Genomic DNA, 23685 nt, shown 5'->3' with positions numbered 1-23685 from the left:
CTACAAGTTCCTTCCAGAAGTGCAACCACACTACCCCAGGATCAGTTTCAGCATCACTAATAACCTTGTCTAGTGTCTCAGCGACTCTAATGAGGGATCAACATCTTACACTCAAAGCAATGGACAAGGCCAAGAAAGGACTCAAGTGATTCTTGACCAATTCCTCGCCTGAATCCCAGGAGACAGCAAACTGAAATATCCCTTTGGATCTTCCAATCACAGATTAAAGAAAGATGAATATCTGGAAGTGCATGAGTGGTGAGAACAGAGCACAGTAAACAAAGTCCGGTGGTATCCTCACCCTGAGGAGATACCTAGAACATGCCCTTGTCCTAACCAACACCTGTGTCGCCTTTATGGTCCTACTGGGCTATATCATAGATAAGCACAGAACTGCAGAAATGTCTCTCTCTCTCTCTCTCTCACACACACACACACACACACACACACACACACACACAAAATTGACAATCTTCATCAGGCTGGCCTCCTAATTGAAGCAGTGCTGCAAGAAAATTAACATCAAAGACCTCAAAGTTACAACCAAGGTGGCTCTTCCCTGTCAGTCACTCACTGCCAACCTCTTCGTCAACCACCAGGAGCTACAGTGTGACAATAATGCCTGGTCAGCCTCAGAGTACACCAGAATAAGCACCTGTAAAGAGGCCTTGGTCTCTCTACAAGGAAACACTTTGGCCATTGTGGTGCAAACAACAAACAGATGCAGGATTTAATCAAGTTTGTGCACAGACTTATCAAGATTGGATTTTCCACCATGGCTCAAGAGAAAAGTAACAAGCAGTTAAATAAGTCTGAACCCATAACACGAAGAACAAATATTGGATAGACAGAGTTTGGGAGATGCAACAACTTGAAAGCACCAAATTATCTCTCTTCAGCACTATCAAGATGAACAATGCGGCCCAAGTACTGAAGATTAGTAGAGAGAATATTTTGATTCTTCAACCAAAATTCTGTCTTTGACTCAAACATCCTCAACTTCATCACTCAATGCCCTTCCAGCTTGGTATTGATGCTCCCAGTTCCTGAGTAAAATTAAGAAAGCAATTAAGTAGTTGAAAAACAACATAGCCCCTGTACCAGATGGAGTACTTGCTAAAATTCAGAAATATAACTAAGATGCACTGCTGCTACAGCTGTACAATCCTGTTTTGCTCATCTAGGGAGAATAATAGATGCCAGACAAATCTCAAGGTCACTTTGATCATGACCATCTTAGAGGGATGGTGGACCCATATAGTCAGTGTCATGGGATCAATGTAATCATTGCTGTTCCTGAATTACATTCATTACTTGAAATTTTAAACCTAACATAAATCTGACAAATTTTCAAATGGCATTATAATAGAACAGGCAGTGGAATAAAAGGGATACAACTGAAAAATGACAAAATTAGAAAAGAATAATTACACATTTGGCTTTATATTGATCAATACAAAGCACTGCATTTAGGAAACAAAATTCTTTCCATATAAAAAGAGATATCAAAAATCAGAATGTGATATCAAATAAAGAAGCAGAGGTGGAACTCCTGGAATCATTTAAGATCAAGTTAGATCTTGAATTGGGAGAACTTTGGGGTCATCTTGGACAGATGATTAAAGATAGACAATCAAACAAACTTCCTCACAAGAAAGTGAATTCGTAAGATGAGGAAGGAAAGGAGAGAAACAAGGAACAGCCAGCTCCAAAGAATTGCGGCCAAAAAAGATAAAAGAAATTATGTGAAATCATTCCTAGTAAGGCAATGGTCAGCAATTTACAAAAACAATCAGCCAGAAATCACTTCTGGAATCACCATTCCTGTGGCATAAAATATATATAAAATAGAAACATAAGAAACATTAGTAACAAATAAAAGCATTCCACATAAAGCCTGCTCCAGTACATTAACTCTTACTTTACCTAACTGGAATTTAAGTAATGTGAATGCATTTGCATTTCTTTGCTACATTATTTAAAATAGCTGTGCTTCATTTTGTATAAATTGTCAATGGCAGTTAATAGTATTTAATTGCAAACTTTTATTGGCTTATTTAGAATGGCACACAATGCAAAATAACAAAGCATGAGCCAAAGGTTTCGCCAACAAAGGTTGTCAAACACCCCTTTATCCCAGTCCTATTGTGTCTGCAATTGTCTGCTCATTGTCTGCAATTATGCCATGTTGTACAGTTTTAATCTAACATAATGTAACTTGTAAAAATAGAAATACGTTGCCAGGATACACTGTTAAAAGCCCTTGCAGCAATGAACCATCACTGACATGAAACACAACTGAGAATGTTGATCAATCAGCATTCCTACAACAACAGGTTTGAAGCTGTCAAAAATGTTTATTCAGCAAGAAAAAGGTCATCAGCGGTAATAACTGGCAAGTGGTGACTATGAAATTAAGATTTCTATGAAAAAAACATAGGTATTCATACTAGAGCAAATGTCACGTTTCACTATGCATACTGTAATTATTAGTATAATTGTGCAGTAATGATAAACTATGCAGGGCAATCATTCATTTTAAAACACAAGAGAGTATAGAAATGTACAGTCCAATTCACAGTGTAGAAATAATCAGTTCAAGGAACAAAGGAAATATACAACCTACATATAATTTCAAACAAAGTGATAAGAAAAGTGGATACAATAATATGTCAAAACAACAAATTAATGTTGATCTGCATTTCACTGAATGTTGCTGCAGTTAAGACTAGTCTTCTATATTACTATATTGATAGCAGGTAGTGTGACAAAAGTTTTCCACATTGTTTTTATTTCAGAAACTGAAATAAAAACAAAATACTGGAGAAATGCAGCAAATATGGCAGTTTCTGAGGACAGAGAAGGAAAATGACAAGTCCAAGTTCAATGTGACGTTCCTTCTGTAAATACAGTCTAAAAGCAGAGTCAGACGGGATTTCAGACAACATTAAATCCATTTTTCTCTCCATAGATGCTCTCAGACCAGCTGGATTCTTATTTTTTGTAAATTTCAGATCTCCAGAAACTGCATTTTGCTTTTATTTCAGAAGCTGACCTTCCAAAGATGCTCCCCTCCAAAAGGGAGGGGAGAGGAGTATTCATGCGAGCACAAACAAGAGAGGATAACAGGGATAGGGTCATAGATGGAGAGATCTGCACAAGGAGATTGATCTGTATAAAGCAATGACATAGCACAGAGAAGAGTATGATGCAAAACATGTGATTAAACATATGGTCAAAAAGATACACAAATACAGTTTAGGAACACAGAATGTGAAGTCATACGATATGGTTGAAAGAACAGGAATGACAACATAATCTTAATTGGAAAACAGAGAGAGAGTGAAGGAGAGGAAAAGCAAAAGAAATTTGTTGTCCAAATTCAATTTTTCAGATTTTGGAGTGTCACCAATGTAATACTAGTTTCCACAAGGGACGAGCTGTGACGGGGAAGAAGTCAAAATTGAGGGCATAGCGTTTGGAAACAAGGAGGCTGGGGGTGATCAGACTGAAGTGTTGAAACATGGAAACTGACTGAAACAGTTAAAGAAGTATTGCTTGTTCTAGTAGAGGCACGTAACAGAAGAGGTATAGCATTAGAATTTGAACTAAATTAATTAAAAGCAAATTATATAAATAGAAAACCAAAGAACTAAAGAACTGTGAATGCTGGAATTCAGAAATAAAAACAGAAATTGCTGGAAAAACTCAGCAGCTCCAGCACCACAGGTGGGAAGAAAGTGAGTTGATGTTTTGGGTCCAGTGATCCTTCCATTCAACTCCCATTCTAAAGAAGGGTCACTGGACTTGAAACATCAACTCTATTTTCTCTCCACAGATGTTGCCAGACTTGAGTTGTTCCCAGCAATTTCCAATTTTGTTGCTGTAAATTGGTGTACAGAATAGACAGGGAGAAACACCTCCCATTGACAGAAAGGATAAAGATACAGGATACAGATTAAAGAGAGAGATTGACAGGACCAATGGTGACACAAGAAAAATCTTTCCGTGCAGCAAGTGGCTAATATCCAGAGAGTATGGTGAAGCTCAATACCATCAAGGTTCTCAAAAGAAATTATATAAGAACCTGCAGAAAAGAATTGCAGCACAATGGGAAAAGTACAAGGGAGTAGGATCAGATGAGCGAGCCAAAGGGTTACATCTGTGGTGTAACTATTCCCTGATTCTGGGGACACAATCCAATACATCAATAGAGAGAACAGACACTCAGTCTAGATCGAAATAATAAACGATCAACAGTAAAAGAGTATTTGACCTTACTGATGCACCAAAATCCAACTTTAGTACTAATAGCTTTAGATATCTCGCATTCTGGGAATTCATTTGGCATGCAAAATACTTACATCTTTAATAAAGTGCTCTAGAGTAGCATAAGCGATGGCAATACCATCGTGAGTACTTGTGCCTCTTCCCAATTCATCCAAAATAATTAATGATCGTGATGTTGCTTTTCTAATGATCTCAGCTGCCTCTGTCAGCTCTTCCATAAATGTACTTTGACCTTTGTAGATGTTGTCAGATGCTCCCATTCTGAAAGACAAAGATTTATTCTTTCAAAACCAACTGAGATCATGATCCTATGAAAAGGAATTCAAAATTGTCTCCTTTATTGTGAATGCTATCATCAGGTAACAAATAGCACACATGCACTCTGTCACAACCCATCAGCGAGGAAGGAAATGATGCTATGGGATCCCTGCATAATGTGAATAACCATATCGAAGGTGCGTGACAGGGCTCAGAGGGAATTGGTGGGAGTTGGAGCCAATGTGGAGGAACAGATCTTACACAAGATGATCCACACTTTCTCCCCACCTCTGGGCAGGCAGCAATGACTGACAAGTGAGTTTGGTCCCAGTTTTCAGCCAATAACACACCGCTCCAACTGGGGCCCAGCAACCACCTCAACTCCTTGACCCTTCTGCGCAGCATATGCACTGATAATGGGGTCACCGTAGGTCGCTGTGCATGTGCACAGGCACTTCCTGCAGCCTGCTCTGTCACAGCCAGCTGACATCACCTACCACATCCACAGTGGGCAGAGATCACATTACATGATGTAGAATCATTCTGTTCAAAAGCTTCCTGGCAATATTTTACGCGTGGCATCCTTGGCTAACTCTCTCTAGACATTACATTTTAAATATTCTAGGTTCCTGGAATGCAGTTTCTGATGGGGGTAGATGAAAAATGTTCAGTACTAACTGGTGTTGGAAATACCACTGGGGAGTAATAAGTTAGAACTTCAGAATATGTGCGTACCCCTCTATTAGAAGTTCCCTTTGATTCTGTTCGAAATTACATCACATTAAAGACAGAGTAGCCTAGCAATCATTCATGCCATTCTGACAAATTCAACACAGCTTTGTTTTGCGATGTATTAGTGATCATTGTTCAGAATGTGGCTGCTTACTAATCCTCTTTGGTAAAATGACCAGGATAATGACAGAGTATAATGAACAAGAGGACTCGCTAACTCTTGATCTCCTCAGCAAAGGCTCAAGCATGTATCCTTCACATGATTTTTGCTGAACGAGTGAGTACCCTCCGATTGGGAAGGGAAAGGTAAGTGGTACCTCTTAATAGTCCGGTTGACATGAAAATTGTGGTGGAAGACTAGAAGAAGCAGTCCTCTGTAGCAACTTTGTTAATCATTATCTGAGTAAAATACTCTTCAAAGCTCTTGGAGGCTGTTGATGGCGAACAACCAGCTTGTTACAATGATTATATCTGAATGGGTAAGTTAAAACTTTTCTTAGCCAAATCCAATTGCTCTGAAAGTCAATTATCTAAAGATTATGCTGCCTTTAGGCATGGAAACATCAGGCAGTGTATCTGTCCTGGTAAACTCAGAATTTTAAGCTGGTTAACAGCCTGCAGAGACTTTAAGTGTTGTCAATCTGTATGCAAGTCCTTTGGGCTTGGATGCAAGAGTGCCTCAAGGGAGACAATGTGCATTTTCTTTTCAAGCAAACAAATATTAGTGCATACAAAAACAGAAACTGCTTGAGAATCTCAGCAGGTCTGGCTGCATCTGTGGAGAGAAAGCAGAGTTATTATCTTGAGTCCAGTGACCCTCATTCAGAATTATTATTCAGATCATGACCGCTGTTCCTTTTGACTTTGTTTCTGCATACCATATGTTGCTAATGATTCTGTTTTTCACATACACATTTCACATCGACTCTTCTTCTGCCTTTTATATGCCCGATAACCAAATATTTATACCAAATAAATCATTGCCTTAATAATGTCATCTCTCCTGCCTTGCACTGTAACATCCTGTCTTTTTTCTTCATCTCCCACTAGCACCACTCTCCTACCTCACCTTCACCACTTGCCCTGCCTCTATTGAGGCATAAATCTCTGCATCTTTATATCTCATCCCTTTACATCTCAGTTGCGAGGAGACCTCATCAATTGAAAGGTAAACAATACTCCTCTTCCTCAGATACTATCAGTCCCACAGAGTATTTCTAGTATATTTGGATTCATATCAGATTTCCAGAATCTGATATTTTATTTCCCAAAATTCTGATGCTTGCTTTTCAATCCTTTCATGGCTTCTCCTCACCACTTCAGATCTCCACCAACCCCACAACCATCACTGCCTGCTGGTCCCACCCTGGAACTCCACTCTCCATTGATTCTGGTCTTTCATGAATTCCCTTTTCCTCATCCCAGCTCAATCTTCAGCAACAAACAAAAGCATAAACTGTCAGAGAAACTCAGCAGGTCTGGCAGCATCTTTGCAGAGAAAACAGTTAACATTTCAAGTCCTGTCACCCTTCTTCAGAATTGGTAGACCTGCTGTGTTTCTCCAGCAATTTGTTGTTGTTTGTTCCAGATTGCCAGCATCTGCAGTTCTTTGGCTTATTCTAGTTTCAGCCGCTAAGATTTCATGTCCTTTCTTCTTGAATACCTCCACCACTTCTCCTTAAACCAGACATCCTTGATCAGGTTTCTGGCTGTCCATTCCATCTGTTTTTGGCCCAGGTTCACTTATTTGTACTACCTTTATGAGATAACGGAACACGTCATTCTCTGCTAATGATGGTATCCAAAGACAAATTGCATTTTAACTTTTCCTGGATTAAAAAGTTGCATCAAACACAAGAAGCCTAATAAGATTAGAGAGTCATAGGGGTGTACAGCATGGAAACAGACCCTTCTGTCCAACCCGTCAATGCCGACCGGATATCCCAACCCAATCTAGTCCCACCCGCCAGCACACAGCCCATATCCCTCCAAACCCTTCCTATTCATATACCCATCCAAATGCCTCTTAAGTGTTGCAATTGTACCAGCCTCTACCACATCCTCTGGCAGCTCATTCCATACGCATACCACGCTCTGCATGAAAAGGTTGCCCCTTAGGTCTCTTTCGTATCTTTCCCCTCTCACTCTAAACCTATGCCCTTTAGTTCTGGACACCCCAACCCCAGGGAAAAGACTTTGTCTATTTATCCTATCCATTCCCCTCATAATTTTGTAAACCTCTATAAGGTCACCCCTCAGCCTCTGACGCTCCAGGGAAAACAGCTCCAGCCCATTCAGCCTCTCCCTGCAGCTCAGATCCTCCAACCCTGGCAACATCCTTGTAAATCTTTTCTGAACCCTTTCAAGTTTCACAACATCTTTCCGATAGGAAAGAGACCAGAATTGTACGCAATATTCCAACAGTGGCCTAATCAATGTCCTGTACAGCCGCAATATGACCTCCCAACTCCTGTACTCAATACTCTGACCAATAAAGGAAAGCATACCAAACGTCTTCTTCACTATCCTATCTACCAGTGACTCCACTTTCAAGGAGCTATGAACCTGCACTCCAAGGTCTCTTTGTTCAGCAACATTCCCTCGGACCTTACCATTAAGTGTATAAGTCCTGCTAAGATTTGCTTTCCCAAAATGCAGCACCTCGCATTTATCTGAATTAAACTCCATCTGCCACTTCTCAGCCCATTGGCCTATCTGGTCCAGATCCTGCTGTAATCGGAGGTAACCCTCTTCACTGTCCACTACACCTCCAATTTTGGTGTATTTCTCTTGCTAATATTTCTCTTGAATAGTCTGGCCCTAATTCTCAGAATATGCCTCCTGGCTCGAGAATCTTCAACTATTGTAAGTAGTTTATCATTATCTACCATGTCTTTTCCTGTAATGTCGTGAATACTTCCGTCTGATTACTCCTTTAACCTTCTAAATTCTACAGAGAGCAAGCCAAATTTGTATGATCTCTCCTCACAACTCATTTTGAATAACTGAAGCATAACTTCTGCATCCTTAGACTCCAACTCTCTGGAAATAAAGACCATTATTCCATTAGCTTTCTTGATTATTTTCTGCACCTGTTGTAACATTTTAAAGATCTGTGCACATGAATCCCCAAGGCTCTGTGGACATCAACTAGATTTAATTTCATACCATTGACAAAAATAAAATCATTCCTTTTTCGATTCAAAATGGACAACCTCATACATTCTTACATTGAACTCCATCAGCCACAGTTTTGCCCATTCACTTAGCATAACAATATCCCTTTATAAGTTTATGCTATCATTTACATTGTCTACAATACCGTCTAACTTTGTGATGTCAGTAAACTTTGGATGTAAGACTTTCTGTGCCATTTTACAAGTCATTCATAAATAATGAGAATAATTGAGGCCCTATCACAGATCACTTTTGGATACCACTGGTCACATTCTGCCGATTTGAGTACCAAGATATTACCCATAGTTTCTGTCACCTGCTCCTCAACCAATTTCAATTTCATGTCAGTAATTTGGTCCTCAAGTCTATGGGCATCAACCTTAGATAACAGTCTCCTATGTGGGAATTTATCATGTGCAACTTCCTTGTGGAGGTCTATGCAAACAACATCCACAGTTTTTCCCTGTCAACTACCTTACAGTCTTACAACACGGAAACAGACCCTTCGGTAATACTCGTCCATGATGGCCAGACATCCCAATCTGACCTGGTCTCATTTGCCATCATTTGGCCCATTTCTCTCTAAACTCTTACTATGTATTTGTCCAGATGCCTTTTAAAATGTTGTAATTGTATATCCCTTCACCACCTCCTCTGGCAGCTTGTTTCATATAAGCACCATCCTGTGTGTGAAAATATTACCCCTCAGGTCCCTTTTAAATCTTATCCCTCTCACCTTAAAACCTATGCCCTCTAGTTTTGGATTCCCCCACTTGCGGTAAAAGACCTTGGCTATGCTCATGATTTTATAAACCTCTATAAGGTCACCACTCAGCCCCAAATACTCCAGGGAAAACAGCCCTAACCTATTCAGCCTCTCCTTATAACTCAAACCTTCCAGTCCCGATAGCATCTTTGTAAATCTTTTCAGCACTCTCTCAAGTTTAACACATCCTTTCTGTAGAAGGGTGAACAGAAATATATGCAGTATTCTAAAAGTGGCCTCACTAATGTCCTGTAGAACCTTTACATGACCTCCCATATACTAAATGCCCTGACCAATGTAGGCAAGTGTGCCACCTTGTCTACCTGAGACTCCACTTTCAAGGAACTGTGCACCTGCATCCCTAGGTCTCTTTTGTTCTTCTTAAAAAATACAGAGTGATGTGTGCAATTTTCCAATCCGGAGAGACCATCACATACTTAATAAAAATAACCTGCACCTGAACTCCTTAAAACATGTAAAGAGACATCGGGGCCAGATTTTGGTGTTCTCCTGGAATAAGGAGCAGCACCAAGAATGACTAAAACATTGTTTTCTAAATGAAATTTAAACTTCTTACTAAAAGTAGACCATGCAGTCTTTCCAAGCAATCTTATCTCAGCAGAAGGATGTAAACCTAGTTTGACTGGTGATATTATTAAAGGATTATTTGTTTTTGACAAGGTTACTTCATAGACAACTGAATGAAAAATTGAGGGGATAGCTTTTATTGAGTCAGGAGATTTCTTCACATGAATGATTATAGTTCAGAGTGACAGCTCTATTAGATTGTGGAAGCACACTTTGTTATGCTCCTTTTCAGAGATTTCCAATTTCTAATTCATGGCACCCATGAACTTTATTTTCACTGTCTGTCCGCCCGTGGATATTGGATGAGTATCTATAGAGGATATTTGGGAGCATGGAGAACATGGAGACATGAAGCAGTGTGGCATCTGGCACAAGGATAAAAGGTGTAAGAAAAATGTTGGAGAGTTGAGCCAATGGCCCTTATGAACAGAGGTAGACTTCTAGCTCATTCTGCCTTCAGAGTCCAAAATCCAAACCTTGTCTAGATACATGCCCCAGAATGAAAATACGGCGCACGTGGACAGAGGTGACCAATGTGGGTTTCCAAAGTTGGGAAATGGCCTAACTCAGATTTTCTCATCCCAATATGAGAATCCAGCCCCATATTGTCACTACTGCCCACATACAATGTTAACCTGACATATATGGCATGCACCCAGTGGACACAGACAGATTGCCAGATTATTCTGATTTATTTCAGAGACAAGCTTGTGGAAGATCATATCTGCTATCAGAAATGTAGCTTCATCCATAAGCCTTCTAAGTGCTCTTATAAAGTTTGTGTTGCATCATTACATAGTATCCATAATATGAATCTGTTAGCACAATGCCTGTAAACAGGTCTAGGTGGTGTTTGTTTTATGAAAAACCAAAAGGACAGCATAGAAATTGTTGAATCTTCACCTCGTTGCAACGTTATTAGGAACGGCCAAGCCACAGAGTAATGTAAATAGGAGAATTTATTAGATTACTATGTTTCAAAAGTACACTAGCTGTCAAGTGTTTTGGGATGCCCTGAGGTAATTAAAAAATGCAAGTCTTTCTTTCGCTTCGATTAGCTCAATGGGTTTTTTGATATTGATCTCTCTTTCAGATCCTCTCCTCATCAAAATCTTCATAATAACCAGAACACTCAAGTTGGTTATATTTACTACGTTGAACAATCCACTTCCTTCATTGTGCTGACATACACCTTGCCCTGCTCCTATCTGGAGTAATTGCTAGATTTTAGCAAATTTGACCCATAAATTTTACTTGATGTATGCCTCTCACCTCCCACTTTGTCTTCTATCTAGAAAATCTAGAAGAGGTTTGCCTGCTGCCTTCCTCCAGTTTTGGTGAAGGAACTTTCTCTAAAACATATCTGATGCTTTCAGTATTCAGTTTTGGTAGTGCTGCCTTTGACTTCTAATTGTTTACCTAGATCAGTGAAATTCAAGGCTATAATTAAGAAGAACATACTGTAAATAACCTTCCTCCAGAGCAGCTATTAATAATTTCTCTAGTTGCAGTAAACATCAAAGTTTTTAAAAAAATGTAGCAATTGAATCACAAAAAGCTAGCATCCAAGTTTAGCAGGTAATAGGGAAAATAAATGGAATGTTGGTCTTTATTCCAAAGGGAATGGTGTACAGAAACAGGAAAGTCTTGCTAAAACTAGACAAGGTAGTGGTCAGATCACAGCTAAAACACAAAACAGTTTTAGACCCCTTATCGAAGGAAAGGCATACTGGTAAATGAAAGGCAGTCTATACTGGAGGCAGTCAGAGAAATTTCACTAGGCTGATACCAGGTATGGAGCAACTGTTTAATGAGTAGAGGTTCAGTAGTTTGGATATGTACTCATTGGAATTCAGAAGAATGAGAGGCGACCTTATTGAAATATACAAGATTCTTAGGGAACTTGGCAAGATTGAAATGAAGAGATTGTTCCACAAGGGGAAACAGCCTGTGACCAGAGGACAAACTCTCAGAATCAGAGGTCACCCTTTTAAGACAGTAATGAAGAGGAATTTCTTCTTTCAGAGGGTAGTAAATCTGTGGAATTCTTTACAGTACAGAGCTGTCAAGGCTGGGTCATTAAGCATATTAAAGGCCAAGATAGACAGGTTTTTAGTCAGTATGTGAATCAAGAGTATATGGAAAAGGCAGGAAAGTGGAGTTAAGGATCACCAGATCAGCCATTAACTGCTCTGTCATTAATGAGCTGAATAGCCTACTCCAGTTCCTGTGCCTCATGGTCTTATGAAATTCAGTTAACTTACGCAGATTGGTAAAAAGGTTAACCAATTATTTTACAAAATTGCAAATTCTTAAGATGTGATTCAATCTAGCTCAGAATATTTAAAACTGTATCCTTGCTAGAATTTTTTCCATCGTGAGCGTGGATCTTCACATGATTTCTGTTCACATCAAGGGGATAGTTTACTTTGGCCATTGTTCCAGCTCTTTGTGAGTGTCAGTAAAAATGTTCAGTTTGAAAGACAGCTACAATAGTTGCATATTTCGATCCACAGGCCGAAGCAACAAAATGATGCTATTTTTACATAAAAATGGGGCTTTAAAAAGGATAGGAAAGTGAAAAGACAGAAAGGTTTAGAGAGGGATTTCCAGAAGGTAGAACTTGGGGTTAGGTATGCAATGTGAGTTTGACTACAAGGACTCTGCATCAGTTTATGCCTGCACTATATTCATCCAAAATGTTGCAAAGTTACAGTAGTAGACTCGTCAACGTTAAGGGCATTTAAAGATCACTGGATGAACACATGGATGAAAATGGAATAGTGTAGATTAGATGAGCTTCAGATTGGTTTCACAGGTCAGTGCAACATCAGGGGCCGAAGGGCCTGTACTGCGCTGAAATGTGGCAAGAACAATGACTGCAGATGCTGGAAACCAGATTCTGGATCAGTGGTGCTGGAAGAGCACAGCAGTTCAGGCAGCATCCAACGAGCAGCAAAATCGACGTTTCGGGCTAAAGCCCTTTCGCTGCTCGTTGGATGCTGCCTGAACTGCTGTGCTCTTCCAGCACCACTGATCCAGAACCTGCGCTGTAATATAACTATTGTCAAAATGTTTGCATTTAAACTAACAAGTGAAGGTTTGATTACTTTTCCCATACTCTCAACTTACGAGGAGAAAGTGAGGACTGCAGATGCTGGAGATCAGAGCCGAAAATGTGTTGCTGGAAAAGCGCAGCAGGTCAGGCAGCATCCAAAGAGCAGGAGAATCGACATTTTGGGCATGAAGAAGGGCTCATGCCCGAAACATCGATTCTCCTGCTCTTTGGATGCTGCCTGACCTGCTGCGCTTTTCCAGCAACACATTTTCTACTCTCAATTTACAATTGTTTTTATAAGCAAAGACATGACCAAAAGGACAGGAAATCCCCACCTTAAAAAAGGTAGCTGCTTTTTCATGTCAAACTGACTCAATTTAGTACTGATTTGCATTTTATGAAAAGTCACTCTAATTTACAAACTTATTGTTCTACGTAAAATTCTAGCCATCAACACCAAAGGCAAAGCAGGATACAAATATTCCCTGCGCTACTGCCCACTTCTGTCCACTGTGGTAAAACTGAAAATTCCTAAACAAAAATGGCTCTTTGAATAGTTCAGTGGGAGCAGGCTTAGAGGGTTATAGACTATAAAATTCCCCTTTCGCGAGTCCTGGCATGGTGAACTGTAGATGAAGAGTTGGATTAATCACACAGCTACTAAAGGGCTTGGTCTACAATCTGTTGCAGATAGTTGCTGTTCACCTTTGATGAGCCAAAGGTCAATAAAGACCACACAGAGCTCTTAGCATCATTCTAAGACTGTCCTTGCATTTGTTAAGTAACAAAGATCATGAAATTAGCCCCTCACTGAATTCATTCGAGACAAACTTCGACAAGGAATCATAATTGAGTTTTAGGTTGACAGGAATGCTACTGAACTTCAACAGGCCGGGAGCCAAGGTTAACAGGACATTCAGAGTTTACAATACACTGATGACTGTGCAGTTTGGGCCAACACTAAGCAATATTCAGACTACTCGCAACCTCTTCAATTCATCAATACAAAGGAGTCAGTCTTGCCTTGCCCTTTTGTGCTTTGCTTCCTCTGTCAGACATGCCAGGCTCTTGGTAGACAGATAGAATCCGTACAGTGTGGAAAAAGGCCCTTTGGCCTAACAAATCCACACCAATGCTCCAAAGAGTAACCCACCCATACCCATTCCCCTATCCTATTATCCTATAGTTGTTCCTCACTAATGCACCAAACCAACACATCTCTGCACATTATGGGCAATTTAGCGTAGTCAATTCACCTAACCTGCACACCTTTGGTTTGTGGAAGGAAACCGGAGCACCCGGAGGAAACGTACACAGACATGGGGAGAATGTGCAAACTCCACACAGTCACCCGAGGCTGAAATTGAACCCGGGTCCCTGGCGCTGTGAGGCAGCAGTGCTAACCACTGAACAACAGTGATGTCCAATTCTCTGCATCAGTGGAGCTACTTCTAAATCAGAGTGTGAAACAAAATGGGTTTTCTCATTTGCACTTATGGATTTTAACTCTTACAGCTATTGTGAAGATCGACAGCCTAGTGGACAATGAGGCACTGTATTTGCGCACTCAAATTCTGGCATGCAAACTCTAATTTTGATCATGTTGACAAATAATAATTCTATTCTGTCCAAAAAATATGACTGACATCAAACTTTAGTCCTCTAAATTTTATTTGTGTCTGATTCATCACTTTCTGAATTCCAAATAAACATAGTCATCATCTTTAAGGCCTAAGTTTATGAACTAATGGTTTTTCTTTGACCTGAGAAAGTACACAAGAACCAGTTGTTGTAAATAGCACTGAATTGAGAGTATTGACCAGTCAAAACATAAATTATTCAAACATGTTTAAATCCCAATCTGTTCATTCAATGTCACCTTTTCAGTGTCTTAACCGTTAGCCTTGCTTTCCTTTTGGAAAACTGATTTATACCCATTCTATCATTATAACTATTTGCATTGCGCTCAGTACCACTGTACTGCCATACCATTCACACAGACACAAAGTCAGAAAGCAGTCACACAGTTGCCAGCAGACCTCCATCAAGTTAGGGTCAATAACCTTTGCTCAGGAGTCTCAGTATTGTAAATCAGCCACTCAGATCAGTCAAAGGCAGGATGCTCCCCATATAAGGGGTGAAGCGCCAAATGTCGGGCAGCCTATTCCCCATCCTGATGCTTTCTGCCCTACAGCAGGCTGTTTTGGACCTCTACTGTCTATCTACAAAGCAGGGCACATATTTCCCCTTCAATGTCTTGTCCAGAGCAAATGTTAGGAAACGTGCCAGGCAGCTCAGAACTAATAAGGTTTTCTGGATTCACAATAGCCCATTAATGGTGGTGCCAGTAACAGGAATGCCAATCAATTCCAGGATATCCTGGTAGTGGCAATTTGTTCCAGGAATGCTATGTGATAATATGGGGCTAGAATAGGGATACAGGGGCTGACTAGGTAACTAATGAGGCGAGTTTGGAAAGATCAGCTAGCAATCTTGCCAAAACAACCATCAACATACCTGCTGAAACGGACATTTGGCTAAAACTGTCCTTAGATTTAGTCTTACGACACCAACTCTTTGGAGGAAATTCAGAACAAAATTTGTACAAAAACAATCAATACTTTAAAACCTACTAAAGTTTTAACAAAACTATATCTTGAAGTTAAACTTATGGGTTTCCAACTTCAGTTAAAATGTCTTCTAATGTCCAGCAACATAGAAACAATTCAAACTCCACATTTATATGTGGACTGGCCTGAAGTTTAAGAGCTCTGTTTATAAATTTTTACATCGCCATGTAAATTTAAGTTTACATAATTGTAAAACATTACAGAATATAATCACAGGATGTGTAATATTGACTGAGTTCCTTGGCTACATTTGAGGTATCTGAATATTCCAGGAGTCGTAGGAATATTATAGAATTAATGAGAGGATGCAAGTTATAACATCATTCCTCTTGGTGTAAACATTACTCTGAAGACAGCTGTTCCTAGCATTTGGAATCCAAACAAGCCTTATCTTCAGCACCTAGAGATATCTGTACAGTGAAATGGCCTAAAGATTTTAAATGCTCCTGCCTGAGGAAATGGGTGAATCAAATGGAATCATTGAAAGGTCCTAGCCAGGTCAGTGAAGGTACAAAAAAAATTCATTCAGTAATATTATTGTAAAGGCATATTATTAGGGCTCAACTGAAAGCCAGCCGAGTGCTGGCAAAATGTAAACAAAATCAGGAGAATGTAAATGGCTAATCATAAATTAGTGCTGATAGTTAGATCTTTCAATTTATTTCCTGATATCCCATGGCGCTATCTCAAGGATGCTGCAATCTACAATTGTGACACTACACCATACGCTGTTATCGCTTTCCTGTCCAGTTACAGATGGTACCAAACGGAAGCAACAATTCTAGACATACTCTAATGAAACCAGATATCACTGGAAATATGCAGCAATGAGCATAAATTTATGATTATCAGCAGAATATCAAGGGATCTAGTTAGAAAAATACTTTACCTCAAACAGCTGTTGAAACAATTACTATGTCTAAGAGTTGGAGAGTAACTGAAAAAGATGCTGAGTGAATTTGCACATGAATACATATCACCATATGAAAACCAAACACCAGAAAAAGTAATGGGCCTTAAAGGCTTCCTTATGTGCTGTAGGATTTATCAATTATTGATTTCAGCAGAAATTAAAGATAGGATTAAGTGGAAAACTGAAAAAAAAATGCCACAATAACAACTGTAACACTTTCACAATTCTTGGTTGCTTCATAATTTGTTTAAAAATCCTGATCAGAATTGACAAGACATTCGCTCCATTACTAGCACGTCACATCACTTCCTAATGGAGAGGCAAGGCAGATAATCATTCCCAGACAGATGATCATTACACAGTAACCATGTGTACTGTTAATTGACCCTGTCACGCCGCTTCTAGATGGAGTCATGAACTCACCCATAAAGCACGTTTATCGGTGGCTGACTCCATGATTATGCCTGGAAGGAGAAAAGCATTAAATCGAAGGTTGTATTTTGTCAGGTGATTGTCCTTACAACCCTGCTACATGGCACAGAATGTTGGGTTTACTACAGGCACCATAATTACAGGCACTGAACGCTTGCAACAAAGACAAAGATCCAGTATGAGAGTTCAACGGCAGGACAAAAATCACAAGCAACGAGTCCCTTCATTGTCACAAACAAAAATAGAAATTGCTGTAAAAACTCAGGTCTGGCAGCATCTGTGGACAGAAATCAGAGCTAATGTTTCGGGTCCAGTGACTCTTCTTCAGAATAATGAGTCCCTTCATTGTGCTCGGTAACAGAATTCCCAGTCCTGCATTCCATATGGAATTTCATACAAGCAATACAAGAGCACCCTAAAAGAGATCTTTACAGATTGCTGTATTACACCTGAATCCCTTGGGAAAATACTGCAGCCAACCCCTCCATGTGAAAGCAATCAGAGAACTTTGATGCAATATTTGAGAAGGACTATCTTCGCCAAACTAACATCCAACATGCCCAGAGGGAGGTCAGGGATAGCAGAGCTGCAGAAGTTCTCCTAAACACCAAAGACAATGTAACTTGCCTGTTCTCTGGATATCCATGTCAATCCCTCATTAGACTCTTCAGTCAAAAGAGAGAGTCCACAAGAACATGGGAACTCATTTAGAGTCTGAACACTCTTGAATGAGATGTCGACCATCATTAACCATTCTATACATTTTAAGAATGTCTATATATTCTATATTTATTGTAAACCATTCCAATCTTTGGAGGAAGAACCTCAACTTTGGTTGGTCGGTCCTCACAGAAGGAGCTAGTGGAACAATTCAACAATTTGAGTAAAAGCAAAAGTTTAACAGGGATGCTGAAGATTTGAAATAAACACAATGTTGACGAAACTCAGTGGAGAAATAGTTTTGTATGCATTGGCTTCACAAGTGTGCATCAAGACACTTCTTAAATGTTATGAAGGTTCATCACTCTACCACCCTCAAAGGCAGTGAGTTCCAAATGCCCACCACCCTCAGGGTGGAACATTTTTTTCCTCACATCCTCTCTAAATCTCTTGGCCCTTATCTTAAATTGATGCCTCCCAGTCATTGCTCCCCACACCAATGGGAAAAGTCTCTTCCTGTGTACCCTGCCTACGTTCTTCAATTTTATGCATCATGGACGCTCAGTCTCCACTGCTATAAGGAAAACAACCCCAATTGATCTCTCTCTCTTCACAACTACAACTCTCCAGCTCAAGTAAAATCCTGGCAAGTCTCCAGTTCAATCACATCATCCTACAATGTGGATACCAGAATTGCACACATTACTCTAGCTGTAGCTTACCAATGTTTTGTAAAGGTCTGGCCTGTCTGATAAGCAGGTCCTGAAGCTGAATCTCATGGGTACCTTTCTCAATGGCTCTTAAGGTGCAGTGCTAGCATCTCATTCAATCTCCACCTCTTCCAAAGATGTGGATCAATTAGATTAGAAATACCTATAAAGTTATACATAAGAGAGGGACATGACGGATGCTGACGTTGGGGATAGATGTTTGATTACTCTAGGTCAAGTCGGCATAAGGAAGGAGGAAGTGTTGGGTATTCTAAAAGGCATAAGGGTGGACAAGTCCCTAGGTCATGATGGGATCAATCCCAGATTACTGAGGGAAGTGAGAGAGGAAATAGCTGGTGCCTTAACAGGTATCTTTGCAGCATCCTTGAAGATGGGTGAGGTCCTGGAGGACTGGAGCATTGCAGATGTTGCCCCCTTGTTTAAAATGGGTAACAAGGATAATCTAGGTAAATACAGATCAGGGAGCCTGGCATCAATGGGAGGGGAGCTGCTGGAGAAGATACTGAGGGATAGGATCTATTAACATTTGGATGAAAATGGGCTTATCAGTGACAGGCAGCATGGTTTTGTGCAGTGAAGGTCATGTCTTACCAACTTAATAGAATTCTTTGAGGAATTGACAAAATGGATTTTGATGAGGGAATAGTTGTAGATGTCATATACATGGACTTCAGTAATGGGTTTTGATTAGGTTCCCCATGGTAGGCTGATGGAGAAAGTGAAGTCACATGGGGTCCAGGGTGTACCAGCTAGACAGATAGAAAACTGGCTGCACAGCAGTAGACAGAGTAATAGTGGAAGAGAGTTTCCCAAAATGGAGAACTGTGACCAGTGGTGTTCCACAGGGATCTGTGCTGGGACCATTGTTTGTGATATGCATAAATGATCTCAAGGAAGGCATAACTGGTCTGATTAGTAAGTTTTCAGATGACACTATGAGTGAAGGGGACTGTCGGAGAATGCAGCAGAATATAGATAGATTGGAGAGTTGGGCGGAAATATTGCAGATGGAGTTCAATCTGGGCAAATGCGAGGTGATGCATTTTGGAAGATGCAATTCAACAGCAAACTATATGGTTAAATGGAAAAGGCCTGGGGAAAGTTGATGTACTGAGAGATCTGGGTGTACATCAATTTTACATCAAAAAAGCATACAGTATGTTTTCCTTCATCAGACGGGGTATTGAATACAAGAGTTGGCAGGTCATGTTACAGTTGTATGGGACCTTGGTTCGGTCACATTTGGAATACTGCTTACAGTTCTGATCGTTATGTTATCGAAAGGATGTGAATGATTTTGAGTGTGCGCAGAGTAAGTTCACCAGGATGTTGCCTGGTATGGAGGGCACTAACTATGAAGAGGGATTGGGTAGATTAGGATTATTTTCATTAGAAAGACAGAGGTTGAGGGGGACCTGATTGTGGTCTACAAAATCATGAGTGGGATAGACAAGGTAGATAGCAAGAAGCTTTTTTCCCCAAAGTGGGGAAACTCAATTACTAGGGGTCACGAGTTCAAGGTGAGAGGGGAAAAGTTTAAGGGAGATACACATGGAAAGTTTTTAACACAGAGGGTGGTGGGTATCTGGAACACGTTGCCAGTGGCGGTGGTAAAGGTGGACACGACAGTGTTATTTAAGATGCACCCAGACAGACATGAATGGGCTGGGAGCAGAAGGATACAGATCCTCAGAAAATATGCACAGAACAATAGAACATAGAACAATACAGCGCAGAACAGGCCTTTTGGCCCTCGATGTTGCGCTGACCTGTGAACTATTCTCAGCTCGTCCCCCTACACTATCCCAAAATCATCCATGTGCTTAACTATGGATTGTTTAACTCTTCCTAATGTGGCTGAGTTGACTACATTAGCAGGTGGGGCATTCCACGCCCTTACCACTCTCTGTGTAAAGAACCTGCCTCTGACATCTGTCTTAAATCTATCACCCCTCAATTTGTAGTTATGCCCTCTCGTACAAGCTGACGTCATCCTAGGAAAAAGACTTTCACTGTGCACCCTATCTAATTCCTCTGATCATCTTGTATGTCTCTATCAAATCCCCCCTTAGCCTTCTTCTTTCCAGTGAGAACAGACCCAAGTCTCTCAGCCTTTCCTCATAAGACCTTCCCTCCAGACCAGGCAACATCCTGGTAAATCTCCTCTGCACCTTTTCCAATGTTTCCACATCCTTCCCAAAATATGGGGACCAGAACTGTACACAATATTCCAAGTGTGGCCGCACCAGCGTTTTGTATAGTTGCAACATGATATTTCAGCTCCGGAATTCACTCCCTCTACAAATGAAAGCCAACACACTGTATGCCTTCTTAACAGCATTATCCACCTGAGTGGCAACGCACATGGACTCCAAGATCCCTCTGCACATCCACACTACCAAGAATCTTTCCATTGACCCAGTACTCTGCCTTCCTGTTATTCTTCCCAAAGTGCATCACCTCACATTTAGCTGCATTGAACTCCATTTGCCACCTCTCAGCCCAATTCGGCAGTTTATCCAAGTCCCCCTGCAACCTGTAACAGTCTTCCAAACTGTCCACTACTCCACCAACTTTAGTGTCGTCTGCAAATTTACTAATCCATCCACCTATGCCTGCGTCTAAGTCATTTATAACAATGACAAACATCGGTGGTCCCAAAACAGATCCTTGTGGTACACCACTAGTAACCGGACTCCAGACTGAATATTTTCCATCAACCACCACTTGCTGCCTTCTTTCAGAAAGCCAGTTTCTAATCCAAACTGCTAAATCACCCTCAATTCCATGCCTCTGCATTTTCTCCATCAGCTTACCATGTGGAACCTTATCAAAGGCTTTACTGAAGTCCATGTATACCACATCAACTGCCGTACCCTCATCTACATGCTTGGTCACCTTCTCAAAAAATTCTATAAGGTTGTGAGACATGACCTGTCCTTGATGAAACCATGTTGACAATCTGAAATCAAATAGTTGCTTGTTAGATGATTGTAAATCTTATCTCTTATAATCCTTTCCAAAACCTTTCCTACAACAGAAGTAAGGCTCACTGGTCAATAATTACCTGGGTCATCTCTGCTGCCCTTCTTGAACAAGGGCACAACATTTACAATCCTCTGGTACTAAACCTGTAGACAATGATGACTCAAATATCAAAGCCACAGGTTCTGCTATCTCCTCCCTAGCTTCTTAGAGAATCCTCAGATAAATCCCATCCGACCCAGGGGACTTGTCTACTTTCACTCCCTCTAGAATTGATAACACCTGTTCATAATTAACCTCGATCCTTTCTAGTCTAATATCTCATTCTTCTCTGCAATATTCTCCAGTAACTATTGTTTTTTTCCCCTTTGAACAGTCACCCAGCTTTCTTCATACCTAGGAATAACTACTTCCCTGTAACTTCTATCTATCACAGCCTTTGCCTCCCGAATGATCCCCGAAGTTCATCCAGCTCCCGCTCCAGTTCCCTAACACGGTCTTGGAGGAGTGAGAGTTGGGTGCACTTCCTGCAGATGTACTTGGATGGGACACTAATGGCGGCCCTCACCTCAAACATCATGCAGGAGGAACATTGCTCTCCCTGCACTGCCATCCCTGCTACCCTATGCAGTAGGTTTAGATTGAGAATCTGGATCAGCGCAGGCTTGGAGGACCAAAGGGCCTGTTCCTGTGCTGTAATTTTCTTTGTTCTTTGTTGAAACTCACCAACTAAGAAATGTAAAATCCCAGTCCATGATTATGAAGCAATTCCTAGAAGGTTGAATTCTCCTCAGTATCTGGAAGCTATATCTTTGCTCTCAGCACCTTTTACAGTGTAACAGAAGCTGCACAGTTAATAATTCTCCCATTTGGAACAAAATGTGCTCTTTGTTAGCTTAAAATCTCCCGTTGCAAAAGGAGTTCAATGCTTGCACTTCGTTAACATAAGCAAAAAGGTTTTCAAAAAAAAATTAAAACAACTAAAGTATGTTTATTTATATGTCAATAAAACTAAGTAACAAAATATTGAGACAAAAACTAGAACTATAATGAACAAAATTATCTCTGAGAACAGCCTTTGGAAAATTAAGTCATTGCCATGCCAAACTTTGAAAGCCTTAATCCTTTCAGGTTTGGTTTTGCAGAAATTCAACATTATGGAGCCATACAATCGTACAAAATCGATGGTCAGTGTTGGGATGCCCGTCCTAACATCAGGAAAGATCATAATCACAGTCATCGAGTCATTCTCTGGGAAAGGAGAACGATCTAACATCTAGTTTACCTTTACTCTTACAGAGGTTGCAGAATCTGTTTTATCATCTTTTCCTGAATTTAGAGATCCGAGTCAGTACCTGCTTTCTTCTGAAGTCCTGTCTCTGGCCAAACTGAGTAAGATTAAATTTTAGACATACAACAATCCATTGGACAATTAAATATACCCAACTGATTTCTCATAATTCAAGCAACATTGACAGATTGATATTTGCAGTAGTCAAACCGTCATTCCATTACAACATCCATTGCTTAATAGACAAATGTCCAGACACATGCAGTTGGCAAATCATGATTTAATTGAGAACAATAAAGAATGATCATGTTCTCATGAATAATTTAAATGGACACAGTATTTTGAAAGAAAAATTACAGCTGACTTGTTTTTATCCTCAAAAGCAGCGCACTTATTGACCTTTATTTCTAAGTAGCATAAGTTAATCTGTGCACGTACAAGAGAGGTCACTTTTGAGTGGCAATTCCACACTTCAACCTTTGCCCAGAGACTGCAGCTAGTTCCTTTAACTATCACAGCATGGTGGAAACATGCAGTGTCGAAAATTGAGTTCACACAATTATTAGCTCAGAAGAGAAAGCACTGAATCGAAATCAAAGTGTTCATGAAAATCCTTTGGACGGAGTCCTTTTTCTCGAGGTCACTGTTCCATTCAAATGTTGGAACACCTAGACATTTACTACTGATTCATCATGAGCAGTGTACATATGTTTTAAAACAAAATCCAGTTTAACTACATGAAGGGGTGAAGAGTGTGAATGTTAAAAGTGGTGGATGGGGTGCCAATTAAGTGGCCTCTTTACCCTGAATCATGGCAAGCTTTTTGAGTGCTGTTGGAACTGCACTCATCTAGCTTATCTCTCCATGCTTCAGGCTCTCTGCCTTCATTCCTGATGAAGGGCTTTTGCCCAAAACGTCAATTTTACTGCTCCTTGGATGCTGCCTGAACTGCTGTGCTCTTCCAGCACCACTAATCCAGAAACTGCACTCATCCAGTCAACTGGAGAGTATTGCATCACATTCCTAACACGTGGCTTGAAGATAGTGGACAGGCTTTGGGGAGTCAGGAGGTGCGTTACTTGCTGCAGGATTCCTCGTCTCCTACCTACTCTTGTAGCCCTGTATTTAAATTGCTTGTCCAGTTCAGTCTCTGGTAAATAGTAAGCCTTAGAAT

At 40.4% G+C, this 23685-nt stretch overlaps 1 protein-coding gene across 1 annotated transcript in view; it reads right to left on the bottom strand.

Moving 5' to 3' along the window:
* Positions 1-23685, bottom strand: part of msh3 (mutS homolog 3 (E. coli)) — a 274896-nt gene that overhangs the window by 48912 nt on the left and 202299 nt on the right. The window contains exon 21 of the mRNA XM_060843997.1: positions 4365-4551. Within this exon, the coding sequence (XP_060699980.1) occupies positions 4365-4551 (187 nt within the window). The remainder of the gene's footprint in view (positions 1-4364; positions 4552-23685) is intronic.

The sequence above is a fragment of the Hemiscyllium ocellatum genome, chromosome 2 (assembly GCF_020745735.1).
Source record: "Hemiscyllium ocellatum isolate sHemOce1 chromosome 2, sHemOce1.pat.X.cur, whole genome shotgun sequence".
Taxonomy (NCBI): Eukaryota; Metazoa; Chordata; class Chondrichthyes; order Orectolobiformes; family Hemiscylliidae; genus Hemiscyllium; species Hemiscyllium ocellatum.
The sequence above is the reverse complement of the archived record's forward strand: the minus strand, read 5'-3'. Positions and strand labels throughout refer to the sequence as shown.